This window comes from Ciconia boyciana, chromosome 13 (genome assembly GCF_034638445.1).
Source record: "Ciconia boyciana chromosome 13, ASM3463844v1, whole genome shotgun sequence".
NCBI classification, from domain to species: Eukaryota; Metazoa; Chordata; class Aves; order Ciconiiformes; family Ciconiidae; genus Ciconia; species Ciconia boyciana.
In genome coordinates, this window is record NC_132946.1 from 13252596 (window position 1) to 13276038 (window position 23443).

General features: G+C 37.1%; 1 protein-coding gene across 1 annotated transcript in view; it reads left to right on the plus strand.

Moving 5' to 3' along the window:
* Positions 1-23443, plus strand: part of GRIN2A (glutamate ionotropic receptor NMDA type subunit 2A) — a 196265-nt gene that overhangs the window by 143378 nt on the left and 29444 nt on the right. Inside the window, exons 6-10 of the mRNA XM_072878469.1 lie at positions 416-584; positions 709-862; positions 5608-5733; positions 8409-8638; positions 15174-15334. Coding sequence (XP_072734570.1) covers positions 416-584; positions 709-862; positions 5608-5733; positions 8409-8638; positions 15174-15334 — 840 coding nt within the window. The remainder of the gene's footprint in view (positions 1-415; positions 585-708; positions 863-5607; positions 5734-8408; positions 8639-15173; positions 15335-23443) is intronic.

The window sequence follows — 23443 nt, forward strand, 5'->3', positions numbered from 1 at the left end:
AGCATGAGGCCATATGGTATGGAATAGCCCTTTGGGCAGCTGGGGTCAGCTGTCCTGGCTGTGCCCCCTCCCAGCTTCTTGTGCGCCTGGCAGAGCAGGGGAAGCTGAAAAGTCCTTGACCAGTGTAAACACCACTTAGCAACAGCCAAAACATCAGTGAGTTATCAATATTATTCTCATACTAAAATCTAAAACACAGCACTATACCAGCTACTAGGAAGAAAATTAACTCTATCCCAGCTGAAACCAGGACAACCATATAAAGCACCCTGTGGATTATTTCTCCATTGATTCAGTAAAACATGGTCGCTCACAAGTATGACAAAATGTTGTTTCACAGTATGCTAAATTTTGCTGTTGTGGTTCTTCTGTTTTTCCCAGTAGAAATGTTTATATCTCTCTTCTCTGTTGACAGCAACTCAACTAATGAGGGAACTAACGTAAAGAAGTGCTGCAAAGGATTCTGCATCGATATCTTGAAGAAGTTGTCTAAAACTGTCAAGTTCACATATGACCTGTATTTGGTGACTAATGGGAAACATGGCAAAAAAGTCAATAATGTGTGGAATGGAATGATTGGTGAAGTAAGTTCTGTTAGGTAAAAGAGCTCTTAAGTAAGAACTTAGCAATGTTTGTTTTTAATTCTTTTGGAGAAATGAGGCATTCTCTACTGAGTAATATTGGTGGTGTCTTCTCTTTGTGGATCAGGTGGTATATCATCGTGCAGTTATGGCTGTGGGGTCTCTCACTATTAATGAAGAGCGCTCTGAAGTGGTTGACTTTTCAGTGCCATTTGTTGAGACTGGGATTAGTGTCATGGTGTCACGGAGCAATGGCACAGTTTCACCATCTGCTTTTCTAGGTATGATTCTCCAACCCATCCAGATCATTTAATTGCATTTCTATAAAGTTGGGTAGGTTTCATTGTTCGTTAAACCATATAGTGCATTGACCTATTTCTGTCAAGTTTTGAATTTTACATTAGGAAGTTCATACTGTGTTGACGTGCTGATTAACATGATTGTTGGCACATGACGATACTGCTGTTGGTTTCAGATGCAGTAAGTGAAAACCAATGATAGTGATTTCAATATGAAAAAGAATCCCCCAAAATCTTCAGTTGGGAAAATTACTTCCTCAAAAACTTCTTCTTTACAAACTAATTTATGCTTGTTTAGCCCATTATAAATGGTTTCATATCTTTCTAACGTTCACATTCACAAAATAATTTTAAAACGCCTTGTAGAATAGCTAAGAAAAAGATACTTCCTTATGATTAGAAGAGATCTGACAGCTCGTTTGATAACTTACCTCTGGCTTCTGAACACCATACTACTGCAGTGGAGAGCTTCTGAGTGTTTTCTCCACTGATGCAACTGAACAGTGGAGTTGTGATGATGCAGTTGAACAGTGGAGATATAGCAAAGAAATGAAAGGCTGGACAGAAAGGAGGTGGGATATAAAGAAACAAAGACTTTGGTCTTCTTTCCTTGTTTGCTTCTTGTTTCAATTGTTCATTTCTCCTTTCATTATTTCCCTCTCCTTCTCTTTTCATGCTTATTGTTTACTTCTGTATTTGGTGGTTAGCCTGAATTTACCTGAAGCTGAAAAGAGAATGACCCATGAGATGGATCAAAAGTGCCCAGAGTGCTGTTATGTTCCTCGTAGTGTATTTGGGCGCAGTATTTTTAAAGATCTTTTGCACAGGAAAGTAATGCTAGTGACACTAAAATCATTTAAGTGAAATTGAAAAAAAAAAAAATTCAGTATTTTCCAGGTATCTTACAGAACAGTTTAGTATGTTCAAGTCCATTGGGCCAGCAATGATGCCATTTTTGCATCACTGATTGTATGGTTTCTTTTTAAATTGCTAAGTGTAAATTCTTAACTTCCACTGAAATCGCTTGTAGCCATCGAGGAACAGATTGTTGGTGTAATATCAGCTACAAGTGGACAAATAATTGGGTTTTCTTGCACAAGAATCATCATTTAGCCACAGAGCTTATTTCTCATACCTGTTCCATAAAGGCACTTTACAGAGATGATGCAAATAAATATAACAAGAGAGATGATGCAAATAAATATAACACAGTGAGTAATCAAATAGCTTCCCAAACACGGTGATTCCTAAACAGATTTTGTTGGTGGTTATTATTTTTGTTTAATGAATGAAAGACTTTTTAATGAAGTTATAAGAGGCTGTACTTTTAATGCAAATATTCAGATAGTGTCTTTTCATTCCCATAAGTCTTTGACTTGTAAGCTTAATTCATTTTTAAAATTGAAGTTACAGCATGTTGAAATTATAATTTGAAATATAAGTACTGGGATGTTTTCTAATGTGCTGCAAGTGCAGTTGTTTTTTACTATGGACTCTGCTTAACTCTTAAAAACCTGCTTACAGCTACCATGAAAAGAGAGGCTGCTTTTGCATTTTTCACAATAACATAATTATTAGATTTCTAAAATGCATTTCATGTTATTGGTTTAGTTGGATGTATATATAATTCAAAAAGAAAAATAACCTCTTATAAAGCTCTATAGAATAGCATTATTTTTGAAGAAATCTGATTTACTGCACCAATAAATCAAGTCTGTGCTCTCAGAAGTCCGTTCTGTTTTTTTAGCTGGAGATGAAACTGCCACTTTACTGGAAGTGACTATGTATCTCAGTGAGGTGTGCATAGTAGTAAAATGCTTTGCCGTGCAAAATATTATCAGGCAGATAACTGAATTTATTCACAGACTGATTTTGTTTCAATTAAGTGAATGTCTAAGAAAAGAGTCATCTTACATAATTCTTTTAAAAGATTATTTTAAAATCTGTCAAATACAATGATTTTTTAAAAATACCAGTTCTTGATTACAGTTCATGAAATACTTGGTTTTGGTTTTGTCATTTGTTACTATGAATGTACACAATTACAGGATTTTGTCTAAACTAGATTTTTCATTCAGTGGTTGTGTCCAATAAATCTAAGCAACTGATGGACTGACAGCCTCTTCCTCATTATCTGCTGTGTTCTGATTCTGATGTGGGTGTCTCCTTCAAATGAGAATTTTATCCACATAAAAATATTTTCATATTGTACTAAAATTCATATATACTAGATCCACAAATAGATTTTTTAAAAGATTCTGTGGAGATTTAATTCAACTTTATTTAAACAAACAAAATAAGGGAAACCTCAAATCCAAATTTCTATATTTTTAAGAGGGAGAGAGTTCATAAGTGAGGTCAGTTTTCTTTTTTGGAGACATTGGTGGAATAGGAAATCTATGTCCCTATTGATTTTATGTATTGTTTAAGTATTGGTTTTGGTGGTGGGAGGTGAAACTCAAAGTTAGTGGAGTAAGACATCTGTTTCATTGCTCAATGTTCTCCATTGCCAACCATTTGAAATGTACACTGGCAAGTCATATATTAGTATTTTTCTGCCATATCATAGCTTTACTGAAAATTCTTATAAAACCTGCTGCTTGCTTGAGGGAAATTCTCCTTCTGTCCTTTGAGAATCAAAGAACAGTGCTGAATGGGTAATTTGATATCTAATAGGACAGGAAGATTGACTTTGTTATTCAATTGATTTTGTACTTGTTCAGTCTTACTGCTTGGTATTCTAAATAGTTTTTTATTTTCCTATTGCTTCTTTTAATCCTCCACCTCATAACCAGACTGCTTAAATTATTAAAGAGCATTCTGCTTAAACTGTTGTTAATAGCTCACTTTTTCTTATCGACTTGTTTTGCCCTTTGTCTTATTCAGATTTTGACAAATTACCATTGCTGTTTCTACACTGTTGCTTTTGATAAGAGTTTTATCAGGCTTGCTTTCTTCTATGAGAATGCTGTCAAAATTGTATGATAGTTTTATGTGAATTCCAATTTAATCCAGTTAATGTGAATTCATAGAATATTTGTTATTAACTGTATTTGGCTACATAACGTCCTTTACTTGTCTGCATCGGAATGGATCTTTCTCTGCCTTTTAAGAATTCTGTTATTTTGCTAACTTACGATTGTCGTCCGTACAAATAATTATAGTAATTGAAAGAAATTCATAAGATGTCTTAAAAATAAAATAATATAAAATTAAAAAAACCCCTGTTCCTTAACCTTATCTTAAAAACAGAAAGAGAACAGTTTGGCTTAAAATTTCCCTGCCTTGCCTTTTTAGTTTGCATCCCAAATCACCAGCTGGGCTAGTTGGAATTTGGTCTTTTCTTGGTTCCAAATTTCTGAAGAAATTGTAGCAAAAGCAAATGATCTCACGAGATTTCCATGCTTGGGCCCAAATTATTACACTTCATTCTAGTTCTGGGTGAATCATTCATGCTAACTCGGGCAAGGTTCAGACTGGGCTATTGGGCTTAGCACACCTCAACTCTCACTCATAGTCATTTCCTGCAATGATGGAAGAATTTTCAGGGGTTCAAATCTTAATTTAAATTCAAAGAATGAAGAGGTTAAGATGGAGGAACCTCTTGGGCTTTCAAAAACAGGCAAAGCATTGGAACACACTAATTTCTTGTTCTTTCAAGTGCTTCTTGATTCTGTCCTAATTTGAAATAGTATACTAAGGTTTTTTTTCTCATGCTTCAGAGCACACTCACAGTTGCATTATCTACCAAAATCAGGGTATAAATTGCCCCAAATAAGCTGACCTGATAAAGAGATATTTCTTTTCCATAAAAAAAAACCTTTCTTACATATATCCTTATACCATGACAGCTACTGCAGGGATTCCTGAGATGACAGAGAATTTGTGATTGGGCCAGATGATATTTAAGAACTTTGCATTATCACATACTATTACCATACCCAATCCTTTCAAAAAGTTGGTGCTTAGTCTGGTATTTGAAACTGCTTTTAGTTTTCTGTTCCAACCTACTTCTTTTACTTAATCATGTTTCTTCTGTCTTTCAAACTGACATTCAGTTTTCCATAAAAACCTTTTGATTTCAGAAATTTGCTCCCAGATGAGAATGAAACTTTCAAAAGGATGTGTTTGCAGTTGGTAAAAACAACATCTTCATTGCAGGTAGATGAAAGTGAACACAGAGACAAAAAAATTCTGAAAGAAAAAAATTTAGTTTGAATGCAAGTATTTAGCTTTTTTTCCCTAACAATTTTTTTGGATAGAAAACGAGAGAGAAGTCTACTTCACTGAATTACCAAATGTATTTAAACATATGCTTAATTGCTTTTGCTCTGCAGAAACACAGTCATAATGGTTGGACCATTCTGTTGGTAAATGCATCTAACATACATAAATAGAAATGGGCTACCTGATTGTGGACTGAATAAGCACCGAGTCAAACCAATTATTTGTCACTCAGTGTCAGTGAAGGCTTTGGCAAAGAAAAGTGTGCAGCCTTTGTTTTTGAATTGCAACTTACATTTAAGGTTTTGACTGTATGGATTTTGTGTATATATACTAATGGCAGTTCTTTATATATTGCTAGGTAGTTATTTGGTAGCATTGTGGTTGGTAAAAGCTAATTTAAAGAAAGCTGCTCGGCTTGCCTAGCCGAAGACATTAGAATTCTTGTGCTGCAACTGGTTTAATGAACTGTGTTTCTGTTTCTCTTGTCTGTTTTGCTGCAGAGCCTTTTAGTGCTTCTGTCTGGGTGATGATGTTTGTGATGCTTCTCATTGTGTCCGCCATGGCTGTCTTTATATTTGAGTACTTTAGTCCTGTAGGATATAACAGGAACTTAGCACAAGGGAGAGGTAAGCTTTGCATTTTACACAACCCTAAAGTTATAAAAAAGAATGTATTTCCCATCCCTTGCCTTCCATCTTTTAAAATAAACATAACATAGGAATAAAACAGTAAAAGCAGCTATGAAACTATGTTTGCTCTTAATTTAAAATATGATTTCTGGAGGGCTTATATACTCGTGTTTGTATTCTAATAATTGGAATAAAGACATATAGAAGGGTAAGTGATATCAGAGAGAGTCGTATTCAGGCAGTGTTTGGTTAGCATACTCTACCAGTTGTAGAGTGTCAGCTTAAAAAAGCATTGGAATAAGTTCTACAGACTCCTGACTTACGAATTCACGGTTAGTTCAGAGAAAATGACCTGGTGTGGTTTGGTGGATAATCTGGAAAAATAGCAGTTACTATTATAGTTTTATATAGTATAAGTATACAGTTTTATATAGTTTTATATAGTCCCTATAAAAAGTCTGATGAACTGAGCCTTGAAATGAGGCCAGCAGCAGAAGGGCATCGCCTCTTTCTGAGTAGCATCCATGGTTATAGAAACTTCATTTTCAAAATATACCAGCACAACAAATTTAATACAGAGCTTGCCTTTTGCAGTGAAAGCTGCAGTTGTATATTATTAGCACTTTGACCTGAGAGTGAGGATTCCATGTATTGTGGTGCCCTCATCCTTTCCTTTCTTTACTTACAGTTGAGGGTGCAGCCTGTTTTTAGTTTCTGAATCATACTTGCCTCATTTTATAACAAGAGATCTTCCAGCTTGGTGAACACAGTTCTGGAGAGTATTACAAGCTAATGGTTTCTTCTAGATTATGACTAGCTTGTTCCCTGAAAAAGGGGATTATTGTAATGTTCAGATGATGTTATCATTTCAATAAGATGGTAAATGTGTAACCTCTGTCTAAAATAAACACTGTGTTTAGGAAGGGGAAATCAAAGGTGAATATAGACGCTGGGGACCTAGGGGCTAGGCTGTTCTTTTCTGTGCCACCTCATGTGCCAGAATTGATTATTTAGTGTACTTATGGCTACAAAGACATATTATGGCACTAGACCATCCTAACTTAGGTCTAGAGACTTGCCACGAATGCAGCTGCCGTTCATTTGAAACATGGGAAGCTTAAAATAAATGGGAATCTTTATGTAGATTACTGCTTTCCCTAGGCTTTTTTGGCAGGATGAAGCTCAATGGTAATACAATCTCCAGTAGCATAAACGGGACTTTAGACTGCTTTCTTGGCATATATTTTCCTTATCATTGTTGCTCAGAAAATACATATTATCCCTGTATCAGCTCAATCTTAAATGGCTCTAGAAGGTAGTTTCATAAACCAAAAGTCAGCTCCATTGTGTTTATTTTACTGCACTCTATCTTCTTAGCACTGCTGCAGAACAGAAAGAGGATAACCTAAGATGTTGTGCTTGATTGTGTTGTGAAAAATTTGCACTGCATCAGAGAGCATTTCTACTGAAATGAGAACATGCACTGAGTATACCCACTTTGGGTTTTATTCTTTTAATAATAATTAAATTATGATTCAAACAAATTATAATTAAATTAATAACTAAATCTGAGTTTGTAATGTGCATCCCCTTGGATAAAGGGACAGAGCAGGGAAGGAGGTAATATTACAGGTGTCTGCATCACAGCTTATTGTCTGAATTGCCATTTGATTGAAAAATAGATACTTATAAAAAGGTCAAACGAGTCACAGCCAGGGGAGGCCTGTTTCTTTCCATTGAGGATAAAGGGAGTCTTGATGACGAGCAGTATGTGATGCCTGCACTGTACTTACATAGAGCTGGGTAAGAACAAACTTCCCTTTATTCTCATAGGGCTCTACAAATAAGCCCTTTTGAGTGGATAATTGCATGGCGTATCCACTTCTGCCACTGTGTGGGCATGAGGGCATTGTGCTGACCACTTCTCCTTGCTTTGGGATGAATTAAAAGCTGACTGAAAACAGGAATAACAAAAATTACAGAATGGATTAGTTGGTACAGGTTTTTACTTGTAGTGCCAACACATTTGAAGCCATGGAACTGACTCTGAACATGTGAGGTAGCCAGAGTCTGATTCGCTCTAAGTTAGGTATCTCTACAGGCAGCTCCTTTGTGTTGACTTACTGATTTATCCTTGGAGTGCAAAGTTGCTTAAAAGTAGGTGATGTATTCACACATTTTGATCTTAAATATGCTTACATGAAGTTCAAAAAGCATGATGTTGAAAGGCTGGAAATGATAAAAAATAATTTGGGTGAGAAAAGTACTAGAATTGAAACATTAAGACTTAAACCCAGTTTCCAATTTTACATGTCCACTGGCACAGAAGACTGAAATACTGGGCAATACTGGGCAATACTGTGGCACATACCTTACTGCAAGAGACATACCAGTTTGCTTCTCCAAACCTATGCTTTCCATTTTCATTTTAAAACTTTTGAACTAAATGCCACATAGAAAAATGTTGAATTATTTTTTACAAATATGGAACTTAATGTCATTACAATAGAGAGTAGCTATAATAAATGCTGTGATTCCATTGGGAGTACAGTGAATATGTACAGAAATATTTTTTAACCATGTCTTTGTGAGTAATTTGTTGTTATTATGTAGGGTATCTTGCCAAGGTTGAATTTAACTGCAACTAAAATAACTGCCCTTTGCAATTACAGATCCCCACGGACCATCCTTTACCATTGGAAAGGCAGTGTGGTTACTCTGGGGCTTGGTATTCAACAACTCTGTGCCTGTGCAAAACCCCAAAGGGACCACAAGTAAAATCATGGTGTCGGTCTGGGCTTTCTTTGCTGTCATCTTCCTGGCTAGTTACACTGCCAACTTAGCTGCATTTATGATTCAAGAGGAATTTGTTGACCAAGTGACTGGACTGAGTGATAAAAAGGTAGGTCTTCGGCTCAAAAGAGGTCAGTGTCCATTCTTCATAATCCTTCTACAAATTTGTACTTTGTGCTAAAAAAACACTGAGCAAGATAATAAGCTAAAACTGGATGATTTCATTCTGAGTGTAGTCCTTCACTAACAAACCTAAGACCCAAAGTATGAAAATATCACACTGTTTTCAAAGTCTTTGAGTTGCCTTTTCAAAAGTAACTGCATTAATTGAAAAGTACCTTTATTTTGTGATGGAAATCAATTCCTGTTTGATTAAAAGGAATGCCTCACCAATATACAAAAGCTTGGAAAATGAAAAAGTCAGTTTGAATGCAGGGAAGGCATATTTAAAATTATTTGAACATCTCTGTGTGGAATATGAATAATATATTAATTGACAAAATATTAATAAAACCAGCAACTATCCAGTAATTATCGGAAGCCAGTTAATGCTCCTGAAAAAATGTCTTTTTGCTTTCTGTGTAGTGGGCAAGGAAGTTATAGAAAGAGTTCAGACATAAAGTGATGCTGCCACAAATAAGCAAAGAGAAATTATAAAAAGTGATACATATTGGCTGTGGATGTTTGAATGTTTTCCTTGTATAAAATGCCAAGAGTAAATAGGAAAAATAAACAGATAAGAAAATTTGGGGCTTTGTGTTATCACATTGAAGTGAGATGTAAATTACATAGGATAAGGTGCAGAATTTTTATGTGTTTGTGGAAGGCGCTTTCCTAATTTAAGAACTTTTGTGAGAATTTCACTTTGAGCAGTAGGCTCTGGTAGTTCACATAAACCCTACTCAAGTTTCCCACAAACTGACAAATAATAAATATGCTTATTTTTCATATTGTTATAGCTTGACTGAACTTTCTTCTGCTGAAATTATATTTCCCAGATCTTTGTACTTGTGAATTTTAATCAAGTCTTATAAATCAGAAACCTAGCAATTACTTCTTTTTTATTTCTTTTGCGTGACTGCTTTGTAATAGTGGTATTGCATGGAGGGATTGAAGTCCATTTGCAAAATTATTGTTGTGATGGATATGCACAAAATGCATGAAGGGCACACTGTTTTCAAGTTTGTGCCCAGTTGTTTTAAAATGAAACTAAATATTGACATTAAGAAGCAATAATTAAATAAAGTATAGCACAGGGGGGAACTTCACAAGGGATTTTTCTCAAAGGACAGTAAATAAAGGAAATTGTTATTCAAAAAAAGGCAACAGCTCAGATAGCCTTGTGTCTGCTTTTTGTTTTAACTGCTTTTTATGACCAGCCTTTGATTGATCTCCTGAAGTATCAAAGCATGAATTGCGAGCATGGCTAGAGGAAAGACAGATAAAAAGAAACAAAAAATGATAGTAGTTTTGTTTTCATTAAATTGCATTATTGCAAAACCTTTGAAAGAGTATGAAGACTTAAATATACCTCTATTTTAAGATAATATTCTTAGTAAGAGACAGATAAAAGGTATTCTTCTCTTGAGGATAAAAAAAAAGGATTTGACAAATGTCTTTCTGCTGTTTGTGAGAAAGTACAGAGCGTTTTCTTGGGAAGTCTTGGTTTTGGCAGGGTTTGGCTTGCACCTGGCACAGCACTAGCTTTTGGGGCTGCCAGTTCACCCTTGTCTTCCTCTCTTTGCTGGCTGTTTGCCACTCTCACCTATGGGCTGGGAAAATGTCAGTATTTGTTCTGTAGCTTTTGGCTAATAAATTCCTTATTTTTGTCATTTTTCTATTCTCTTTGCTAAGTAGGATTTTATTTCCACAAAAAGCAAAATAAAAATAGAGAAATACTTGGATCAGAAAATACCATCTGTTTTTGTGTGGTCTGCTGATCATTTATTTGATCTGCCACCTTTGTTTTTATTTTACAGTTCTTCAAATTTTGCCTGAAGCATATAGAGATAAATCAGGGGAGCCATGCCTTTTCTGATTATTTTCTAAATTAAACAAGCCACAAGTCCAGAAAAGCAATGATCTCTTTCAAAACATTCTTCTTGTCATACACAGGTTTTGCCTCCTCCACAATCCTGAGGTTTCTCGGATCTTAAAACTTCAAATAATTAAGGATAATTTACAGGAATATAATCTGATTCATGTTAAGTTATTTTTCTCTCCTCTTTGCCTTGTTGCTGCAATGTTGTTAGTAGGAGAACAGTTCAGGAATTTGCAACAATTTTACTGTTGTTCAGTAGAGAACTCTGATCCTTGCTGCAAGCAAAGTGATAATAGGCAAAGACCACTGAGAAGGGACAGAAGTATGGGTAAAATTAACTTTAAATAAGTAATATCTAGAAATTCAATAATTTTTTGAAAAAACTTCTGGGCTGGTAAATCAGTTTATTATTCTTCCCCTCTCCCCTTTTTCCTATTGCCACAACTGAAGAGTCAAGCTCTTTTGTCATTGCTGTATTGTCAATGCAAAAAAGTATTCCCAATTAGAGATACTGAGGTTTCTCAATCCAGCTCCGTATGTGATAGACTATAGAGAAGAGAAGCCAGGAAAAAAACCTTCTCTCTCTGAGCAGTCATCCCTGAACCTCAGCATTCAATGTCCTCCCATTCAGGAAATGTGTTACACTCTAGCATCTGGTTCACCAGGTTTGCTGAACACATGGTAATGTGCTAGTTACCCTTCTTCGCTTTAAGACCTCTTGATAGTTTCCTCAGCCTTCATAATGTTGCTAATGAATTTCTGAATGCCATGTTATCTATATGTCACCCAGAAATACATGGCACAGCATGTACTGCAGTTACTAGGGGTGGGTGTTCACAAACTCAAATGATTCAGAAAATGAGAAGAAAATTATATTTTGACATTCTTGTGTATGTAAAAGATTTTTAAAAGCTTTGTGTTCATAAAAAGGTACAGAAAATGAGTCCAAAAGTATCCAGCAAAGCTGGCATTCATAGCACTTGTTACTTTTGAGACCATTTATGCCTTTTTCATGTAATGAAAGAGAGACAAGATTACTAAGGGAGAGTAGATAGCAGTGGACAGAATTGTCTTGCAAAGCGTTTATCTGCTGTGATTCCTCTACACAGTCACATTTTAAGAAATGCCCAGATGCCTGTGGTCTAGGGGATCCTCTTCAACCTTAATAGGAAGCCTTAATTATGCCATTTACAGGCTCCTTATTTTTGCAAGATTCACAGTATTCTAGTAACCTTGGCTTTATATGTTTGTGCAATAAGATGTCACAAATTCTATAGTTACTTAGAGATCTGTCCGTGTGAAAGCAGAGCAGGCTGAGGTCAAAAGGCAGCATGGATGACGGGGTAGGTCGGGTGACCCTCTTACCCCAGTCCCTCTCTCCACTTCAATATTAGACCTTTACAGTGCTTTTTGAGGGTTGTCAGGCACAGATATCAACTGCATTTCGGTAACTGATGATTATAATAATAGTCTTGGAATTACCAATAGCTATATTTTTCAAAGATAAAAAATCAGATTGTTAGTGTTTTCCGTCTGGTAAAAGAAGAAAGGAGAGAGTTCAAATATGGGTATTTTTCTATCACTCCAAACCAGCCATAATTCCTGTTAAAAGCTGTGTTAGCAGAGGGAGAATATTTACTATTTTCTACTATTTTAGTAATGTTTTCCACAGTTCCTTAAAATACTTCAGAACAATAACAAACAACTGCTCTGAATACCAGCCTTTTCAGGCAAGCATACACACCTTCAGATTAAGTCAGTATTTAATATTTGTGAAAGATCACTTTACTGACTTAATGAAATTGTCAGTTTTATTAAGGCATATAGGTAAAACAAAATAAAAGCAAAAGATCAGAGTTTTGTTGCCATGTGCCACAGTTCTAGCAGCTGGCAGAGCGTGGGGAAACAAGGACAAATTGGTTAGTCTTCTGAATAACAGTAGATCTCTCCACAATTATGATTCAAGCAGGGGGCCTGTGCATTCAATTTAAGGATTTTATTAATGATTAAAAAAAAATTAGCATTTCAGAAAATGTCTAGGAAGAAAATTGCTTCCTAGCAGGCATGATATATTTTATTTCCCATCATGGGGCTTCAGGGAAAATGAGTGCATATAGAGACTTGATCCTTTTTCTTTCCTGTCTCATACCTGCCACATAGATCTTTGCTGCAATCACAGAGCCTATGTGCTTCTCCAGGACATGTCACCTCAAAGAATACAAGTTTAAAATTATTGATGATAACTTTATACACCTTAGATATGAGTGCACTGTTAGTAAAAATATTTTAAACCCTTTCTTTCTTATTTACAAGTAGTCTGTGAGCAGGCAGTAGTAGCAGACAATCGTTTCAAAAAATTATCTCGTTGTAACTGTTAAAATTTGTTGGTTGAGTGTCTTGTGCCAAGAAATTCCAGTCTGTGGATGGTATTTGGAACTATTCATCTGCTTGTTATCCCTGTGATCTTTGAATGAACTAGTACTTTTTATTAATCTCTGTGCTCCTGCAGAAATATTTTTGTGTTCCATGAATGGTCAGTTTGGGACAGATACCTCAATTCCTTCAACTATTCCTATGGGAGGAAACTCCTCCCAATATCTTAAACTCATGTGAATGTACTCAAAAGTGAGAATATTCAGAACCAACCTCCATTTCTAAATTACCAGGATACTGCACCGTAATCTCCCTGTTCCCCCAGTTCCCCTGCCATACCTCAGGATTAGGAATTGAGCTTGCAGAATGCTCACCACAGCTGAATTTCCAAAAAAATCTCAGCTGTATGAGCAGCAGCAATTTTTACAGGTCTTGAAATCGACGTTGTTTCTTTAATTATTTTTTCCAGTTCTGTTGACTGGAAAATTTGATACAGATATTAGGAGACATTGGAAGCCATCTCACTACTTCAGGGATTCATTATCTGTAGATTTAAATAAAGTTAACAGCAAGCTACATCTATATCAGCAGAATCTCTGGACATATATTTAAGAGCAGGGTTTGTTTCAGTGCTGCATAATAAACTGAAAAAAGGAGACAGCAAATATAGACTAAGAACCATGACTTGTATACAGGGTAATTTTAGTGCAATGGTCAATTAGTATGTGTAAAGTAGTAGCAAAGTAATAATTTAAACAGTAAAGCTGTGAAAAGGAAAAATGAGAAAAGTAAGACATCTGTTAGCTAAACGAATAGAGAAAAATAGAGTTCATTCCTTTATGCTTTGTCAAAATATGCTTAATTAAAATGAAGCATTTAATTGTAGTTCTGTAACATGAAAATATTGTTGCAGCAATAATTTCACAGTCAAGGTTTGATGGAATTGAAAATACTCCCAGTTTTTGTATAAGCCTATTTGTATTCTCTTTGCAAATTGGCACTGGGTCCTGGGAATTCTTGATGCCCTGAGACCAAATTTAAAAAGAGAAGTATTACATATGTAGCCCAAAGGAAGCAGCAGCTGTATAAATATTAACCGCCTCTTGCAGCACAGGGTATATAGATTGCTCTTCTAACTTCAGCAGTAAAACCAGAGTGCGTTTTACCGTGGAATTCATGGGTGACTGCTTTTATCAATGCTCAATTGAATTTCCTCATTAGCCAATAGTTCCTCTAATTTGAGTGGCCTTTTTCATTTATTTCTTAAAGAGACATTTTAACTTAATCCTGAAGTGTCACTTGGTATTTAAAGGGAGATCTTGAAAAGGCGCATATAAAATTTTCAGGTCTGTTAGCAAAATTTTATGCGAGATTATATGAATGATTTCCAAATCTGAAACCTGAGTGTGCCCTGAGCTATTGCTATTCCTTTGCAGATATTCCCTGGCTTGTTTGTCTGTGCTGATGCAATAGCGATATAGAAAGTAAAATTGTAGAATAAACCCATATGCCCTCAAGCAAATGGTTTGTAGTTTTAAATTGTAGGAATAAATAGGGACTAGGATTATAGGTGTGAGAGCTCCAGAGCCCTTTTCATGTCAAGTGATGTAGCTGCTGGGCCCCTGGGGAAGATGCAAGAACTTTTATTCTCCTCGAGTCGCGGCGGTGGAAAGGACGCCGGCCCTCACCCTGTCCCTCCCTGCGCACAAGCTTCCTGCAGCCACCTGCACCCTGCAGGAGCAGCGCGTTAGGCTCCCTCTCAGGTAGTGGGAATGATCCTCTTGCCTTCTTTGTGTGGGGACCCACAATGTCTCAGCTGAGATGGAGGTGTGAAACCATTATTGACAAAATACTGTTTTCTTTTGATTGCTGTTTACCAGTCTGTCTGCTTGTACTTTGGGTTCTCTAGGGAGATGCTGGCAGATGAGGAACATCTTCCAGTATCTCTCTGCTCCAGTATCTTTCTGCTGTCCTGCCATATTACAATGCATGGGAGAAAGTCCCATTAGAGTGGCAAAATTGAGCTGTTTTTACTTTGGATGTAGACGTTTCTGTAAGTTCAGTCAGTGTAAAGACACACTTTCTGGTATAATAGAGCTGAATTAACCCACAGCATTTGCCTAGAAGAAATTTGAGGCAGCTTATACAACTTCTGGTTTTTTCAACCTGAAATTGCCCTTCTTCACATTCTGAATGCCTGAAACACTTTGCTTTTCCCTTTTCTCTCTAGTTTCAAAGGCCATATGATTATTCACCTCCTTTTCGATTTGGAACGGTCCCAAATGGAAGCACAGAGAGGAATATCAGAAACAACTACCCTGACATGCACCTTTACATGACAAAGTATAATCAGAAAGGAGTTGAAGATGCCTTGGTCAGCTTGAAAACTGGGTAAGCTTTTTTCCATGGATTTTAAAGAATACTGTAGACTTTGCAGAAACTGAGAAATATTGATCTGTACTTACTGTGATACTGAACAGACTGATGTCAGGCATGCTGTGTAGTACATGGCTCTTTTTTTTTTTCAACTGCACTGTACAGATATCAGAAAGGAAAACAATTGCCTGTGATTTGTATGAGTATTTTAAAATTGCATGGAAGCTTCAATGTCCTGTGTAAAATAGATTCAAGGGGCAGAATTAGTATTTCTCAAATTTAAAGAGAGATGATACAGATGGACCTGGATTTGGGTGGGGGCTCAACACAGAACATGATGTTTTGTACAGTCCTTCATTATCTTTGCAGAAATTCCTCTCATAGGAATGTGCTTTCGTGGGGTGAATTTCTGACAAAGCTTGTTTGTCTGACCAGTGTGCAAGTACTTGTTATTTCTTTTCAACTTCCCGTCCCTTTGGTACGCTTTTAAGTCCACTCTTACATTTTCTTCCGTCCTCTGATTAGCATGGCCCTGTACATTTACTGTCACATCTGAAGTATTGACTTTGATCTTCGTAAAATCTGTTGAGATGAGGTAGTCTCAAATGTACTATCTAATCCTGCTTCTGGCAATCTTGGTCAATATTGTGGCAAATATTATTGTCCTTCTTCCTTAAGATCTGAGATTTAGACTTGAGTGCCAACCATCCTACTCTCTGAAGTAGCCCATTCTGCCTGGTTGGACAAAGAGACTGCATTTTCATTCTTAATCCTCAAAAGGTATGAGAGTGATTCACTACTTGTATCAGTATTCATCTGGGTGACAGGAATGCGTCAGCTCTCGTAGTCTTTTCTAAACATATAGGCTTGATAATAGCATGTGCATTTTTGTTACTAATACTGGATTATAACAATCATATTTTATCAATATAGTTTGTTTAGGTTTGTTTGGTTTTGAAGTGAGAAGGCTAAGTTACCCATAGTGGATTTAAGTACATCTACTCTAGTGGCTGTTTCAAGGCACATCTCGCCTGCTATTATTTATGGTGAACACAGGACACATTTCTTCCTATACTAAATTAAGCTGTTACTTTTGGTCCTTTTTTGGGAACTGCTTGTCCTTTTAATTGTTACTCTCCTTCTCCCAATCATGTAGGGCATTGTAACATATTTCTTATGCAAAAATCCCTGAAGTCCCCAAATCTTTCCCCTTAGAGTGCAGGTTCCCTTCTTTAAAAAGTTATTCTTCCTACTGTTTCGTTCTCTGCTGTCTCCATGTTGCTGTCTGGACTCCCTCTGTCGTCATTTCTCAAGGCATTCTCAACTGGCATTTCTCAAGCACTGTTTGTCCCATCCTAAGATAGACGTGTAACATAATGTGAGATGGACCTCACCCAAGGTCTTCCAAACTAGAGGCAGAGCTCCTGCTCCGACCGAGCCTGTGCAAGTTATATTTCCTGGGTGACAGGTAAATTATGCATTATAGAGAGACAGCTGAATGCTACCATTCCTGATGTGAATTTTTAAACAAGAAGCTATGCTTAGTTTCAGCCATTGCTAGGCCTTGTTCAGTTGGATGGATAGTTCATTTAGGGGATGTATATTCCTTGTACTTTTCACCCACCATTTGTGCTACTGAAAGCCCTGAAAAACTGCTGTTAGCTTTAAAATCAGGCCACCTGTCGGACACTTAAGCATGAAAAGGGGGGGGCTACCTGACTGCAGGGGAGGTCAGGACATTCACTAAAACTCAGGCTGGCTGCTTTTGTGCCAGCTGCTGCTCTTCCTCAGAAGCTTTAGTCCTTTTGACAGCATAAGCTATTAATTTTTTTTTTTTTTTCCCCTGCTGGAGTTTCTTTCTTCTTCTAAGTGATTTCTCAGTGTGGACACCCCCAGGTGTCTACCTTTCTCCCCTGAACTGACATTTCTGTAGCAGATGGTGCAAATAAGCTGCCATGTGCGGTGTTTTCCGGATCAATATAAGTAACTGCTACATACAGCTGCGCTCCTTAGTATTTTGTCTGATGGCACCTACAGAAGGATTAAACAGCATGCCGTCAGCTGCTGAAGTTTTGCACAATAGATGTGTCACTTTGTGTTTGCTTATAGCACAGGTTTGGACATTCCAGCAGGAGAGTAGTGTCAAGTGGGCTCACATATTTTCTGCCCTCAGGTTCTGCAGAGCAAGAACTGTGCAAAGAGCCAATCGGTGTGGTAATTGTGGGCAGTAAACTCAGTTACAGATCAGGCAGCGTGATTGCACCTTCTTTTTGCCTCAGAGTGGTTTCTCTCTGGAAAGATGATTTCATTTAGGTGACCAAACCTATCAGGCTCTGTCATCCTCACCTGTCACATGCACCTTGAGCCCACCCAGATTTTCCTTTTTGCTAAGATGTTTGGTGAGGACGTGATGCAGTTCCCGTGGCTGACACCTCAGCGATCTCTGGAGCTAAAAGTGTCCTGAATGAAAGAGATGAGACTGTATAATATGAGACTGTAATAACTTGCATTCTCTGTAGGGAGGAGAATAGAAAAACATGAATAGGTATTTGGTAGTGTGTTACAACTGCCTGCCTCTTCTTTTTCTCCAGACTCATATTCTTTAAGAACATCATTTTTCACTTTTTCTACCAAATTTTCTGTTCTGTTCCTCAGTATACGTAACTGTTTCCTGTATTATCTTCCTTTCTCCCTCATGAATTTTGACCAGATTGTTTCTCTCTTCCATGTAAAGTTTGCTTACCTAGACCTGATCAAGCTTTCACCTTCCCTACTTTGCGTGATCCCATGATTTTTTATACGTCTTGCCCCATGAAGCCTATGTTGCTACTGCTCTTTAGAGGACGACCTGTCTCCTTCCTCAAACTGCTTCTGACCAAATATATAATTTCTATTTTCCTCTTCAGTATGTATGTGTTCTGCTTACCTTATTACAGCTATTTTGTCTGTTTTCATCTGTATATCTTGTCAAAGCTATTCCTGTATTTTTATCTTTTTTTCTTTTTTATCCTCATCATTGGTGGCATACAACAAGCAATTTCTCTTACATATGGTAAAGCTTGCTGCTTCTGCACAGGTTTTTGAAGATGAACTACCTGGTAATTACAGAGTTATAGACTATAGACCTGGGAAGGACTTGCAAAGATTGTCTGGTTGATAACTGCTGCTGCGAGTCAAAATAAATAGTACCTGTGTTATTCCTGAAGAATGTTTGTATGTATTTCCAATCTCACTTTTAAAACTACTTTTGCTTAATTGAAGACATAAGATTTAGTCCCCTTTAATTCCTTATATATAGAGTTTGATTCTAATTTTAAGGTGGAGCAAAAATACCAGCAATCAGGCAGTACTTGATGATGGAATAATGCTACACATGTGGCGTCTGATCTAAATAGAATCAAACTATCGGGTAGTCCCTTGCCACAGCGCAGTCTGGTTTTGCTGTATCTCAAACTCTTAAGTCTTTTGATCAGCTTTAATTAGCGTTAGCCTCTTGAGATGTATTGGGAATATCTTGATCTTTGAGACCATCGTGTTTAATACATAATGTTATTGAGTTGAACTGGAAGGAGAAAGTGGGAAGGAGACAAACATAAAGCTTCAGATGCACAGATTTCCCTAAGATTTCTTTTTTGTTGGAGACTTGCTCATGTCCCTTTCCTTATTCTGAAAACAAATTAAAAAACAAACTGGGTTTTTTATCTTGCTTTCTCACAAGATGGAAGAATCAACTGCTTCAGTCCAGTCGCTAACGTGGCCAGGAAAAACCTCAAGGGCAGAAATACAGATAGAAATGTGTATAAAATAAATGATGTTCCTGCCTATATTTCCTGGTCTGGTGCAGGGGTTAGACAGGTCTTGTGTTAGACAGGTCTTGTGTTAGAGTATTGCTGTACATGCAGAGATGGGTGTGCGCGCATCCGTGTCTGGGAAGCCTTGAACAAAACCCCCAGCCCCTTTCTGTTTTCATCTGTGAGAGGTGAAGCTAACAGTGTTTCAAAAAATAACTTACAAGGAAAGCATCTGCGTTTGTTTTTTTTAATTAGAACAAACCACTACACAGGCAATAGGCTTGGACCTATCTTGTTTAATTAGCACTGAAAATGTTTAAGATCACTCTAGAAGGGAATCAACTGGGAAATGCTGCAAATCAAAATGGAAATGAGATTTTTGCTTTACACTGACATTGACATTATGCTTACTCCTTCAGGTGAATCCCCATGGGGGGGTTCATTGCAGCTTACTCATGAAGGCTTGTTGCTATCAATGGTGAAGGCAAATTTATCAGCTATATTGGCTTTTCCCCTTTGAAAATATATATTTAAAATATCTGTAAAGACTCAGTAATATCTACCTCTTGTCAATAGTGTCTTATTTCTGAGATTCACAGATGCAGTTCTCAGAAAGCTGCTGAAACACCGTTTGAACAACAGCAGAACTTTCTGTATTTATTAATTTAAGGTATCCGTTTGCAACCAGGCCTGTTAAAAGGGAGCAAAATTCATGCATGTTGTTATTGAAGTACTACTTCATATTTTTAAAAATGGCAAAATATTGTCTCTCCTTCAGTGCAATTTGGTACTGAAAGTAATCACGATCTCACAACCTTGTCAAAAACTGTAGCAGTGTTTTTCCCTAAATATCGTGCATATAAGGGATCAGCTGAACCACATGCGCTGTGCTACCTGCAGAGCTTCGGATTGCTCATTAGGCAGGACTGAGCAGCTCAGGAATTCTCCAGTTTTTTGTTCCTTTTCCTTAATGAAAACAGAAATGGAAGTTATTTTCCTGAGCATTATTCAGAAGAGTAAAGTCTGTAAGACATTAGCTAATGGATTCTTGGTGGGTGAAGTCCAGCTCCGTTAGAGCTGTGGTGGCTCCTCTCTGTTCTTTAGATGTTTATTGATCAAATAAAATTCTAAAAATGTATCACAAGCATTTCTGTCTATGCTGCGTTTAATTAATTTACATTTCTAGAACCCTCTGTACCAGAAAGACATATCCTATTGATTTGGCTTCTTGAAGAGAGAATAAGTCTTCAAATAGGAAGTAGTTAATTCTTGTGTTATGTTTACAGTGGCTGTTTGGGTTGGTTGCTACTCTTTGCCTTGCTATATTTTTCCAGAAGAGGTTATAGTTAAAGAATGCTATCTTTTTGCAAGCAAAACAACATTACCTGTTGTAATTCTTTGGTGTGGGTTGTATTAGCTCATAGCTGTTGAGCTTGCGTGTAGTGTTTCTCCGTGTATGAGTATTCTGTTGCTGTAAAACTGTCAACAGGAAAAAATGCAACGGCAATAAACTGGAAATGCATTTCATGTTCTCACCTTTGCCCCAGCACATCTACACGGGAATATTGTCTGGGATTTAACCGCTAATGGCTGAAATTAGAAAATTTAATTGGGAGAGTCTCTTCTTACTGTAGAGACAAAATGGGCAACTTCCGCTTGCCTGTTGCCTGTCACTGATGAATCCATCTAATTTTTTCTTCACTTCCTTAATTTTCCTGGATGTGAGGACTGCAGCTGAGTATCACACAGTGTATATCTTGTTTCAGGAAAAGAGACGGTCTAACTGATGCTGTGTTATGGCAGCATATTGATGCAAGGACTTTATTTCAGTTTCATTGGAAAAAGCTGAGAATATAACTTGTTTCAAAGAAACTGCAGTAATGAATCCCTGGTGTTCCACAGGCAAGCCGCCCCTTGTTGTACAGCTGCAGACCCCCTCGCTGTCGTGAGCGGTTTTCAGTTTTTATTTACAGCCACAGCTGTGACTATATATTCAGGGATTTGATACTAAAGTTTACTTGGGACTCCATCTGCCTTCCTGTTAGAGATTGCTATGCTTGGTAGTTTATACACATCAAGTTTAATACCTTATTCCCTAGTCATCTGTGGCATACTGGCAGAAATACGAAGCCGCTTGGAAAGAATGCTGTGGTGATAGCATTTCTGCACTGCCGGAGCCTCGGCAGGCGTGGCCTCGGGTGCAGCGGATTCTCAAATTTGAGCTGTCCCCCGCGAAGCTGTTATTTGCCTGCAGGCGTGTTCCGAGCTGCTAGTCGCTTTGATAGGAACATGTGATGATTCTATTCCTTGGCATTTTTTAATGACAAATAATAATGCTAGAAGAAACACCTGAAAGTATCTAACTGAACAGTGTGAATGGCATGAGAAGTTATTTCCTCCCTGCAAGCACACCCTCCCATGTGAAAACAACAATTTGATTATTAATATTTTTTTTTTAATCCAATGGTACTAAGCAGAGAAAGTGCAAGAGAAGACCCTAGAAGGATCTGATGCCCTTTTAACCCTCAGTCTCTAAGTTTATTGGCCTGAATTGGATTTTTGTTGTGCTTACAGTGCTTATAAATTGTATCCAATTCACAGCTTTGCACACTCTGTTATTTGCTGAACGGATACAAGCTGGTCAGAGGCTGTGCTGGCAGCTTCTGCAGCGTGGCGCAGGCATGACCAGGAGGCAAACATCTCCATTTCTGTCAGCAGGAACACAATTCAGATTGTTCACAGCAGGTCCTTCTGTTAATTAGGTCTGTCAATTAAAGTGGTGGTGTGCCTAAAGTAAAAAACAAAACAAACTTGTCTTTTAGGCAGCCAGCTGACATCTCCACTTGGATGCAAAACCAATTTCAATATTTTTTGCAGTATTTTCAGAAGAAAAATTGTCATCAAAATTTTCATCAAAGGAAAAACTTACTAGTTTTTATTCTTTCTGTGGTTCATACCTTTTCACCTAAAAAGAGGAGGGAAAGATATGAGAGAAATTACCTGTTTGAAAGAAAAATTATATATTTTAATTTTTCATAAAAAGCACAAGTTCATCATTCTTGTGGGCTGATAATAACAGCTTGCAACTGGCACTCAAAGAAATGTTCAGCAGACATAAATTTTTAAACTTTTAATCTAGTGGCTCAATATTTTTTGACTGTTTCTAATTGATGACACCTTGCAATATTTGTAATTGAGAAGAGTCACTCTTTTCTTAGACTTTTGATGTTACAGTACATATAGCAATTCTTTTACCAAATGTTTAAGAAATTTTCAGAGATGGTTGACTCTGAGGTGTGTTTGGGGGAAAGGGAAAGGTCGGCAGGCAGCATGAGATATCTGTAGTCTGGAATAATTTATTGCTTGCAACCCTCCTGGATGCCTGTTATGATACATGAAGAGAGAAACTGTGCTGGAGACAGCTTTAGCACAAGCACTACTTTATGCAACTGAATTTTAAAATAATATATCAAATCCTTAATATCCAGCTATCATTCTAAGAGCATGATGTTTTCCTGCTTTCTCATGGCCTACTCGTCAAAGCTCTCTATTCTGAGCCTGCTTGGGTTTTGTGTTTTTCACAAGCTTCAAAAACATCATGAAAAAATCAAACACAGCAACTGAAATAATCAGTTTTTAGATGGGTGATCCTCGCTCCAGTCACATTTTTAAGATGTCACTGAAAGAGCAGCCTGTAGTTGAAGTATGTACTGATCTTAATGAAGAGGGAATTATGTTCTCCTCTTTCAAAGTGTCTTTCGAAGCATGAAAGCCTTAGAGATCTTTTGGGATACTCAAAATTCACCAGTTTAAACTACTGAATCTGAAACTTGTTTATTCACATGTGATTGGAAAAATATTTTCCTGAGTCTGCATCTGCTGTTACTACAACAAAATTTATAATCTAAGATGGGAATTAGCCTTTTTTTTTTAAAGGAAAGTACTGAGTGATTAATCCAATTTGTATCTCTAGATGTTGGTTTGTTAAGGAGAAATGTTTAAGAAAATTACTGTCCATATTTTCATCAGATCTATAGGATATTAATTTAAAACATTTTTGTCAGACCCTGAAAGGGCAAATTATTGTGCCAGGTGATCATTCCTGTAAGGGGGTGATAAATCCAAAATGTGAACATGTGACATAAGATGAGAAATTAATTTTTCAGATAATTCACTGTCAAGGCTTCTTATAACTAATAGTCAGGATTATAAAATAGCTTAGAGGACTGATTTAACTAGCTCCTGGATTGCTCTGCTTCCGTACAAAGGCACCCACTAGACCATTTTTCTGGATATAACTTTCAGACATTTTTGGAGGCTGACGCTTAGAAGC